This window comes from Drosophila novamexicana, unplaced genomic scaffold, assembly GCF_003285875.2.
Source record: "Drosophila novamexicana strain 15010-1031.04,08,12 unplaced genomic scaffold, DnovRS2.1 tig00004554-arrow-pilon, whole genome shotgun sequence".
NCBI lineage: Eukaryota > Metazoa > Arthropoda > Insecta > Diptera > Drosophilidae > Drosophila > Drosophila novamexicana.
The window spans coordinates 3436913-3448062 of record NW_020825051.1 but is presented as its reverse complement, the minus strand read 5'-3'; the positions used below and the strand labels follow the sequence as shown (position 1 = coordinate 3448062).

At 46.5% G+C, this 11150-nt stretch overlaps 3 protein-coding genes across 8 annotated transcripts; 2 read left to right on the top strand and 1 right to left on the bottom strand.

The window, feature by feature from the left end:
- The first annotated feature begins 56 nt into the window (after window positions 1–56).
- LOC115769979 (peroxisome biogenesis factor 10) lies at window positions 57–1399 on the top strand. Its single transcript, XM_030715040.1, has 2 exons — window positions 57–508; window positions 562–1399. The coding sequence occupies exons 1-2, from the start codon at window positions 236–238 to the stop codon at window positions 1186–1188; spliced, it is 900 nt and encodes a 299-aa protein (XP_030570900.1). The 5' UTR covers window positions 57–235; the 3' UTR covers window positions 1189–1399.
- Window positions 1400–1404: 5 nt separating this feature from the next.
- Window positions 1405–11128, bottom strand: LOC115769973. Of its 6 annotated transcripts, none has more exons than XM_030715030.1 (4): window positions 10699–11128; window positions 4935–5268; window positions 2771–4685; window positions 1405–2449 (listed from the first exon to the last, which is right to left on the bottom strand). In XM_030715030.1, the coding sequence occupies exons 2-4, from the start codon at window positions 5075–5077 to the stop codon at window positions 1424–1426; spliced, it is 3084 nt and encodes a 1027-aa protein (XP_030570890.1). In that variant the 5' UTR covers window positions 5078–5268; window positions 10699–11128; the 3' UTR covers window positions 1405–1423. The 6 variants fall into 6 exon arrangements, with proteins under 6 accessions (XP_030570890.1, XP_030570891.1, XP_030570888.1 ...); XM_030715031.1 differs by having other exon boundaries at window positions 1405–2446; XM_030715028.1 differs by lacking the exon at window positions 10699–11128 and adding exons at window positions 6988–7221; window positions 7313–7800 and having other exon boundaries at window positions 1405–4685.
- LOC115769978 lies at window positions 8674–10311 on the top strand. The gene has a single exon (XM_030715039.1). It carries the CDS (start codon window positions 8940–8942, stop codon window positions 10287–10289), a length of 1350 nt encoding a protein of 449 aa, XP_030570899.1. The 5' UTR covers window positions 8674–8939; the 3' UTR covers window positions 10290–10311.
- Window positions 11129–11150: the final 22 nt, after the last annotated feature.

The window sequence follows — 11150 nt, the reverse complement described above, 5'->3', positions numbered from 1 at the left end:
TTTCCATATCGATATATTTGACAGTGCCAACAGCTGTGAATCGATATTGCGATACTGAGATCAGCAGTGTTGCAAAACTGCTGGGCTATCAAATGCGTTATCGATATATGTACAAGATTTAGCCATGGAATCAAAACACACATTTTGTTTACTTATCTGCGTTGAACTTTGAACTGCCGTTGCAGATCGCCACTACTGGTTGAATAATGTAAACACAGTTTAGACTCCCAGCAACATGGACTTTCGTAATGCCCGGGCACGGCAGCCCGAAATTGTGCGCTCAGTACAAAAGGATGCACGCTACACCAACGAGCTGTCCGAGGATTTGTCAGATATTTTGCGTTTAACAGGGCCTCGAAACTGGATCAAATATAATCAGCTGTGTCAGTTGATAGCGCAGCTGAGCTATCATGGTTTTGCCTCGCTAAACAATCTGCAAACGCTGGGTGAGGAGTACACGGGCATTATACAGGTCGACGGGAAGTATAAACATATTCCCAGCCGATTGGTAAGAGCATCAATAAAACTATAGTTAAATCCTAATTGAGCTACTTTCTGCAGCTGCAGCTGGTTGCAATCATATTGGAATTCGGTGGAGATGCCTTGTTTCTCCGAGTGCTGCAAAAGCTGGAGCTCCACATAGCCGAACATGATGAAATTGTGCCCGACGCCAAGAAAAAGCTGCACAAGCTGATACAGTACATGCGACAGTCTCCTAGTTATATCAAGGCGCTTCACAAGTCGATATTTTATTTGGATGCCGGCAAGTATCAGGTGTCCAAGCGTGTCACGGGCATCAACTACGTTCTCATCCGGCACTGGCTGCAGCCCGAGTTCTCGCTGTACGGCTACAAGATTCTTGGCATCATCACATTCCTGCAAGTCACCGTCTCGCTGGCTATTGGCGGCTGGGAGGCGTGGAAGGAGCACAAACGCCAGCAGCTGGAGGCACTCAAACAGGCGACCAAAGGCTTTCTGCAGCGTGAGACGAGCACCAAGTCCTTGGCAGTTGATGTGCCGCAGTGCATACTTTGCCTGGAGCCGCGCCAGAGCACCAGCCTAACGCCTTGTGGCCATCTCTTCTGCTGGAGCTGCATACTCGACTGGCTGGAGGAGCGCGACGAGTGTCCGCTGTGCCGCGAATCACTGAAAAAGTCGCAGGTGATACAGCTGCAAAATTACGCCTAACTATTTAAATGTTTTTATAAACTTTAATTGTATCTTCATCATACAGTTGTGTATAGTAATTTATTGAAGCTTTAATGTACAACGTTTAATAATAATGATATTTAACAGCTTTGGTGGCATTTGACAATAGTGCCATCTGCATTTTGGCTTATCACCCTGTTTGCCATGGTGTCTAACCTAAACCTAACAATATATATTTACATTTATTATTCGATTTTAGTCGCCGAGCCCAGACTTAAATAATGTCTAGATAAACAGTGCGATTGAAGATTTGCTTGCGCCGCTTCGACTCGAAGGCGGAGCGCGCCTCCGAGGGCGATTCAAAGGCGACGCGCGCATCGCCCGTGGGCTTGCCGTCATCGTTGAAACGACGTATAATATCATCTGGGCTGAGCTTGTAATCGCTAAAGAAACGCAGTATGTCCTTCAGGTCCGCCTTGAAGGGAACGTTGCGCATGGCCACCACGCAGCCGGCGCGATTAAACTTGTCGGGTATACCATCATCCTCCGGGCCACCGTCGCTGCCGCCACCATTGTTGGTGGCCGCCTTAATGCTTGAGCTGAGCATGGGTGAACTGCCACCTAGGTCATCGGGACCCAGCTCTGGGCCGACACGCTTGGCAAATGGATTAAAGTGCTGCTTGGAATTGCTGCTATCGTCGCTGTCCAGCTGCGGTTGATTGCTGCCGCGATTGCCGGCATCATCAAAGCGACTAGCACCACGACGTCGCGAAGATTGTTGTTGCTGTTGCGGTTGCTGCTGCTGTATGGGCGATGACAGGGCATCGCCTGAGTCCGTCTGGCGCGGCCCGTTGCCGCCGGGCAAGTAGTCCATAAACGGCTTGTGCATGCGATCGGCAATCTCTTGCGGCGTAATGGGCGTCAGGCGCAGGCCACGCCCGCGAAAGCGACGATTGTGAAACTCTCGGATGGCAATTTTGGCATTGAGCGGATCGGCAAATTCCACAATGAACTCGCCGGCGCTCTGATTACGCTCATTGAACAGCATCTCGATGTGCTCAATGCGCAGATTCTCCGAGACAAACAGCTCGCCCAGATCGTTAATGCGAGTCGCATATTCACAGTTGTGGACGCGCACAAACACGTCCTCCTGACGGCGTGGATGTCCTCCCCCCTGCTGCTGCTGCTGCTGTTGTTGTTGCTGCTGTTGCATCTGTTGATTGTTGGGTGGCATGCCGCCGAATGGTCCCATGTTGTTGCCGTTGTTCATCATGTTCATGGCGTTACCGTTATTTTGCTGCTGAAATGCAAAGGGCATGTTACCGTTATGCATGGCAGTGTTGGCAAACGGTTGCAAATTGTTATGGCTGTTGTTGTTGTTGTTGTTGGTATTGCTGTTGTTGTTGTTGTGTGTGTGAGCATTTTGTTGTTGTTGCTGCTGCTGCTGCTGCTGCGGCTCGTGACTGCGTCGACGCGGATCATTGTTGAATTTGGTCATGGCCAATAAAAGCTCCTGGGGTGTTATCTGTTGCTGTTGTTGTTGTTGGAGTAGTTGTTGTTGGAGTTGCAGCTGCATCTGCTGTTGTTGTTGTTGCTGTTGTAGCTGTAGTTGTTTGCTCACCTGCTCGCGTTCGGCATCTTCGCGCTGCTGCTGCTCCTCCTTTTGCAGCTGCTCGCTGGCGCGCCGCATCTTTTCCCTGGCATTCTGCATCTCTGCCTGGCTGCTGGCGCGCACGCGCAGCTTGCGGAAGCCAATGTAATGCCGCGAGGCATCCTCCAGCGCGGAGCGTGCCTCGTTCTCGCGCGCGAACAGCACAAAGGCAACGAATTCCCGGCGATTGTTAGGACTGGGCGCCAACAGGATGTCCACAATGGTGCACGTGGCCGAGAACATTTTCATAATATCCTGCTCGGTGGTCATCTGCGGCAAATCCTCCACGTACAGTACATTAGTTTGCTGCACTGCAGCAGCCACTGCCGAGGCACGGTCATCGCCCCGGAGTGACCCTCCACCGCCACCACCGCCGTGGCGCTGGGCACGCTCATCGGCCTGCTCGAACTCCTCGTCGCTAATGGGCACAATTTGTACCAGCCGATCCCGGAACAGGGTGTTGTTACGCAGCACCGCCTTTTGAGCGCTGGACACGCGCGAGAACTCAACATAGGCAATGCCCGTCCGTGTGCCATTCGCTCCGTTCACGATCTTGATGCCATTGTGCGGTATATAAAGGCCGGCAAAGTACTTGCGCAGATCACTGTACGATGTGCTGGGGCACATGCCGCTTATCTTGATGTAGCACGTCTCCGCAATGGCAATGGGAGCAGATAAGCCGCCGGCAGCACCACCACTGCCGCCACTGTTGATGCCGCCAACACCAGCTGCACCGCCGCCAGCAGCTGCCGCAGCGTGTGAGCCTGGTGAGTTGGCCATGCCTGGCGCCGTTTTGGCCGCCTGCTGCTGCAGCAGCAACTGCTGTTGCTGCTGGAACAGCTGAGGATACATTTGGGCATACGGATTGACATTGGCAAAGGCAATTGGCTCCGACTGTTGCTGGGCCGTAGCCGCAACTCCGGTGGTTACCTGATTCTTGGGCTGCCCTAGGTCAGCCATCATGGCGAGCTGTTGCTGCTGCTGTTGTTGTTGTTGTTGTTGTTGTTGTTGTTGCTGCTGCTGCTGCTGTGGAGCAGCTGTCAGATTGAGATTGTAGTTGTTGGTGGTGACATTGCTGGTGGTGCTATAGCTCTGCAGCACGGGCGGCAGCACGCTCATGACGCCCATTTGCTGCTGCAGGCCCGGCAAAGCGCTCAGGCCGGGCAAATTGACTGCGGGCGCAGCAGAAGCAGCAGCTGGCGGAGCGCTGGCGCCCAGTGCCCAGGGCAGCAGATTGGACACGGCGCCGATGGGCATCGCCAGCGGCTTTGGCAGCACCTTGAGCTCACGCTCGCTGCTGTCGCCGCGCAGCTCGGAGCGACGCTTGCGTCCACGATCGCGTGACGCACGATCGTGACTGCGATCGCTGTCATCGGAGCTGCTGGAGCGGCTGCGACTGCGACTACGGCTGTGCGGCCGGCGACGTGCGCCAAATGGGGCCAGCTCGGATGCTGGCTTCTCAGCTTTGAGGCCGCCCACATCGGCCAGTGAAATGCCTGCCTGCTGCTGATATGCCAAAAATGAGGGCGTGGACACAGTTCCCAGCGCTGCCGCTGCCGCAGCCACGACCGGAGCCAGCTGCTGCTGCTTGAGCTGTTGGCCCTGTTGCTGGCCGAGCAGAAAGCTGTTCAGACCGCCAATAATTGGCGGCTGTGGCACTGGCGGCATTGATACCGCCGACGCACCCGAAGCCGCCGCCCCTGGCTTGGCCGTGGGCGTGGCAGCAGCAACGGCGGCTGCAGCGGCGGCAGCAGCAACGCTCACTTTGCGCGCCGTCTCGATGACCTTTTGCATTTCGGCGCGCGATGAGAGCAGCAAACGCACCTGAACCTCCATCAGTTTCTCGCGATCCTTGAGCATGGCGCAGCGTGCATCCTCGTCGGTGCTGTTGGATGTTCAAGAGAGAAGAGAAGCAACAAATAAGGGCAAGTGCTTAAAGTTAAAGGATAACAGTTGATAAATATACACATATACATATATATACATATATATATGTATGTAAACATAAATGTTACAGATCTCTAGTGCAACTGAACTGTATCTAGATCTGCCTAGCCGGATCCGCTTGAGTTGCTACATACACATTTACATATAAAGAGTGATAGAGAGAGAGAGATCAGAGTTAGCTAACTACCTGAAAGCGATGAATGCGTCGCCCATTTCGCCACCGATTATGTGAACACCGCCCTCCGGTATCGAGAGGCCCGTGAAGAAATTTCGTATGTCTCGGGCATTTGCCGTCCACGGCAGGTTTTGCAAACGAATAATGACACTCATCTTGATTCAAGACTTTTGTTTTTGTTGCAGTTTATTTTTTATAGTTTTCTTTTGTTCTTATTAAGTTTTTTGTTTGTACTGATCAATGAATCAGTTAAAAAGCTTTTGGCCAGCCTCTTGTAACACTTGTATCCCTCTCATTTGGGCAGTCCCACGACCAGCTAGCCGAGTCCCAGCCAGTTTCCAAGCATCTGAAATTAGAATCACAGTCTTATGGAGAAAATGCCAGCAACAATTTTTACATGCTAATGTATATAGAGAAAATAATAGTTCATATTTTAAAACAAGATCTGGTTAAACTATTAGAACTTAAACAATTTGGAACATTTTCCAAAGTTATATTTTAGGCAATTCATATTCGATTCCGATCAAAATCAGATCAATAATAGGATCAGCAGAGGGTATTGGGGGGACAGCCTGGATATACATATACATACGATTTATCAGGACAACGATTTGTGTGGATATATATATGTATAAAAGACTGTTAATTTTCAAGCTTGCATTGCATTTATCTGTCTTTTTTCTTCAGGCAATATCTACGATCCGGCTAATATGGATCTTACAACTATGCCATAAAACTGTAACAAGAAACTTCCCCAAAAATCCACAATTCAGGCATTGAAAAAAGCCTTAACTCCTAGATAATTCGAACCAAACTTAGGAGCAACGAGCTCCAATAGGCCCCTTATCAGCATCGAACTGCTATATCATATTGTTCCAGTAAGATTATCAGATTGATTTTTGATTTACGAGATATAAATCTTATTAACATCCTGAAAATTATATCTATAACTCGGAAAACGAGTGTAGGAAAATAATGTCCATTAATATATCTTATATTTTTGGATATAAAAATATATCACGATATATATTTTTTTTAAGACATTCAATTTTTAATATGGATCTAAGTTAAACGTTGTTAATAACATTTGGTTTATCTATAACTTTTTATCTTTATCTCGTAAATAAAGTGTATGAAAATATCATCTAAATATATATCTCATAGCAGACATATTTGTACTATGTTTTTATAAACTCTATTTTCGAGATTTGGATATAAGTTAGACTTTGTTCGTCGGATTTATTTTATCATTTGCAATCAGATCTTTGATTTAATAAACTGATGTGTAGCAGCTCGTAAATATCATACATATATATATAAATATATGTACAAATACCTTTATGCTAGCTTACCTTATGTTCTATGTGAAGAGCCCCCTCGTACCCCTAATTTTCTATTCTCTGTTGAATATTTCAACTCTTGTTATTTTCGATAAGACAGCTTCTAAACTAGATATTCGCTCACGTAATACTTTATTCTAAACCATTTTAAGCTAAACTTACCAAAATTTCGATTACCAAAACAAACAACATATTTTTAAACTTTTATGTTATTAATAAGACTAAACTAAAAAAAAATTATTGCCAAAAGCTGAAAATCTCATGAAAATTTATATACAGCATTGCGAACCTCATGAGAATTTTGTTGTTTGCTGATCAATTATTATATTCCATATATAAGTATATATTTGTTTATAATTAAATATGGATACTTTATTTTTAACTGGCTTTGAGTTTAAATGTCCCTCAATAAAGATATTTCTATACCAAACTGATCTTTAAACTATTCTGGCAAGATCCGGCGCTTGTTTTTGAAGACAAAAAATTGTTATTAAAAAATTGCTATAACAAAGATTGAACGGCAAGGCACTTAAATAATTATAAACTGTAAGAGAATGTGATTAAATTCTAGCAGACAAGCATCAGGCAAACTTCATATTTCTTATAGGGGTAGAATGCTTTCAAAGGGTTTTTTTTTTAGAAATCCATAATTTGGCTAAAATCCTTAGAATTCTCATAATTTGAATACAATCCGTAGAATGTTACATTTGGAGCCGCAAGCTTACCAATAAATCCAACATATTTGTGTCCCGTTTCTCCCATTTCTAACATGAAGCACATATTGTATACCACTTCCATTTCCCCCTCTTGCTGGCATTCCCACCTGCTCCAATGAATACCTAATGTCTGTCAACTGTCATTACGAGCCAGATTCTCATAACTGACTGTGTCTTTGTTTGGCAAGTCGGGCGACGGTTTCTGTTTGGGGCGTGTGTTGCATAAGAGGACCAGTTTGTTTTCTGTTGCAATGATTGGAGCGACATGTTGATGCCATAAGTTGTGACTGGTTAATGAAATTAGAAAGATTTGCACAAATCGTCTTGCACTTACCCAGACAGCGCGACCTTCCCGCTCCGAATGAAGGTCGCCCAGGAACTGGCCACCAAATATGATGCTACTGTGTCCCTAGCCTATAGGCTCCCAGCAGCCGCAACAACAAACTGAGCGCGATCCGACTGGCGTTAAGCGTTTGCAATTTCCTCATTAGACGCACTCAATTACCTGTTAATGGTGCGTTGGGGCCGAAAACGTAAACTGTCTCCCCATAAAGAAATGCGCGCCAAACCAGTTGATCAGATTGAACGTAATTGGAAAGCGATTATGCAGCTACAATTCAATTCGCATTTGCGGCCACGCTCCGTTCCACGGTTTGTGGCAGCGGACATGTGCAACAACAACAAACGACAACAACAACAACGAGGAGCGACAACAACGACAAATTATAGCACAAATATAAATGAGCAGCCCGATCGCCAAGTGTGCGTCCAGGAGCAGTCGGAGGAGGCGGTGGCCGCGGCCTGTTTCATTTGCGTCCATTTGTTTGTTTGTTTGTTTTTGGATTTTGGCTGATTAACGCCAAAACATTACAGGAAGCCACAAATCCAACTCCTTCCGCTTGGCTATATAAAAAGCCATTGTTGGCCATCTGGGCCGCAGTTACACTAAAGATTTGACCGCGTTACCGTCATCGTCGCCATCGTCGTCGTCGTCGGCGTCGTCGTAGTTGTTGTTCAGCCTCATCTATCGCCAGAAAGCGGCGCGTGCGTTGAGGACTATTCAAGGAAATGAGATTCGCAATTGTGAGTGCTCCACTATAACACTAAAAACAAACTATATACAGATATATATATATATGGAGCATTAAAGATCGTTGAGGCGGCTATCGAACGATCTTTGGGTATATATTAACGGGAGCTGTTTTACGTGCTAATTTCCGAAGCTTCACAATCTTCGACTGATCTTAAGACATTTTATATTTACTTGCACTCCGAAATAGCCGAATCTTGACAAAGCCTTAACTTAAAGCTATTTCTCGAGCAATTTACCAACATAGTTTAGCGCGACATTAAAGATTATTATATTATCCAGGAAGTCATTCCAGTTGCCATCAAGAAAAGCAAATACTTTATTGTAAGGCAAACCAATTAGCTCAAAGGTACTTATTTCATATTAAATTGCACCTGAAATTTCTGTTTAAAGACAGCTTCTAGGCTTTCTTTATTAACAACTATTTGCACTCGAAATGGATTTTCTGCTACCGACTACAAAAGCAAATATCTTTTGACTGCCTGTAGGATCTGAACGAAACTCAAAGCAAGATAATTAAGAATGATAATTAAAGCTTAAAACTATTGATTAGCAATAAATATGATCTTAACAGTGTTTATTGCAGAGCATGGGAAACAAAAGCAAGTAATCAACTAAATACGAAGCAAAAATATCTATCTGCAAAAATGAACGAAAATGATTCTAAATATTCCCAAAATACTTCGATGTCTCAGTCCGTCATAGTTCGTAACAAGGCAACACTCTAGCTAATGTTGGATTAAGCATTTATCCATAAATCGTTTTCAAGTTGGCACATAGAATCGTTCAGTGGCCTTACTAACCATGAATTCGATTCCAGAACGAAAGAGAAACTCATCTAAAATCACTTTTGAACCTTATTTTCTAGTCAATGTCGGCACTGGGGCTGCTATTGCTTGTCGGCGTCCAGGGCGCCACTATAATCAGCATTAAGTATCCGCCGGAGGGCGCCGAGGGCCTAGAGCGCAGCCAGCCGGCTAAACGAGATCTGAGTCTGAGCTATGCGGCAACCAACATTGACTCCAAGGAGGGAACGCGCGTCAAGACCATTACAGTGATCAAAAATGTGGGCGGCAGCGGCAGCGGCAGCGGCGGCGGGGAGTCGGGCTCGTCGGGTGCTGCGAGCAATAGGCAAGTGAAGCTGGCTATCAATCCCGAGCTGCACAAGGATGAGGATTGGGCGAATGCGTTTCGTGATAACTTTGAATCCTATGGTGGACTGCCCGAGGTGCCAGACATAGACGAGCTCTTTGATTTTGTGAATGGCAAGAAGACAAGCGCGCCGGCGGCCGGGAAGGAGACAAAGGAGCTAAAGCCCACAGTTGTGGAGAGCTCAACAAAGGCGCAGCCAGCTACGAAGGCGACCAGCGAGCATGCCGAGGATGCGTTGGACAGTGATGAGGCAACCGTGGAGAAGATCAAGGGTGATGCCGAGCTGCTGCCCCACATCAAACAGGCGAACATACTGCGCATGCAAGCGCTGGCACTGAAGCAGAAGCAACAAAGGCAGGAACAAGAACAGGAGCCGTCCAAGCGACTGCGCACGCGCGAATCTCTCATCAATGTCAACTACTCGACGCCAATGCACTCGGTGAGCCAGTTCTTTGAAAACTATGTGCAGGTGCTGCCCAATGGCTATGACTATAGCAAGCCACAGCCTTGCGCTGTGCCGGCGCCGCCGAATAGCATTCAGGTGACGACACCGTCGGGACGCAGCTACGATATACCGCAGAGCAACAGCAGTGGCACCAACGGCGGCGCCAATCATCCCTACTTGGCGCCAGCGCTGGCCAAGCGGACGCAGATTCAGCCAAGCCAACCGACTCAGCCACAGCCACAGGCACAGCAGCCGCCAAACTTCTCCACGGTTAACTCGCTGGTGCCGCCAATTGTACAGCCACAGCAGGGTAATAATCTTCCGGCAAATGTGCCCCAGCAGCAACAGCAGCCCCAGTCCCCGTCTCTGGGTGCAGGTGCAGGTGGAGTAAATGGTGCAAGTGCGGGTGTTGGCGCTGGGGCTTCTACCAGCCAGCGACCTTATGTGGCGCCCAGCCTGCGCAACAATGGTCTGGGCATCAATCGGGGCCCGCCAACACCGCAGCCGCCTCCATTGCCAGCTTACGCAACTGGAAATAATGTCAATGGTGTGCCCAGCTATCGCACCAACTCGTTTGGCGTCAATCGTCCGAACACATTTCGATCGCGTGGCTTAAAATACTAAATACGTACATCAAACTGTTAAACTTACAACTATATTTTTAAGACTTATGTATTTATATATGAATGCAAGCGTATTCCTCAATGTATACACACAAACAACAACACACTCACACACACGCACGCACATGCACACAGGACCAAAAGTACAGGCTGGATAAATCGATAGCGTTGCCAAACTGTGTTGCGAAAATTGCAATCGATGCGTGACGCGATGCGCACTTTCTCTGGCGTGGTAGCCAATAGCTGGGTTTAATTAATTAATAAGGTGCAGAGCAGAACGTTGTAGTTGGGTGTATCCGCTGCTGGCGCTGATTTCTAATGTATTTGTCGTCGCACTAGTACATACATGCATACATATTTCCATACGTATGCATGCATGTTTGTACTTTTATCAATGAACTTTTACTCACCAATGGCAAACCATAAAAACGCAATGCAAACTTATTGGGTACCAATGCACAAAGAGAAGGGCTCGTTTTTTTAGGTCAAACGCTATATTTATTTTGACAATTTCTATAGTTTATCAATGTGAAAATGTGAATTTTCTCTCAGCAACACGGCCTAGTCGACTTCAATTGTAGTAGTAACAAAAAAAAAATGGCGGCCGTAACTATTATCGATACCAAATGATATCGATACATGCTTGTACCGAAGAATACTACGCTGATTCAACTAAATGTACGGTACTCATATATACGCTACCGACTATTATACTGCTTATATTAATAAATGTATGAATTAATATGAGCATGTATTTTTTCTTAATTTCCACAAATTCTTTAGTAGCTTCTTCACTAAAAATCTGCAAGAATCTTAAATAATAATGCATTATTATGTGTATCGTCGTATTGCCATTCACAGG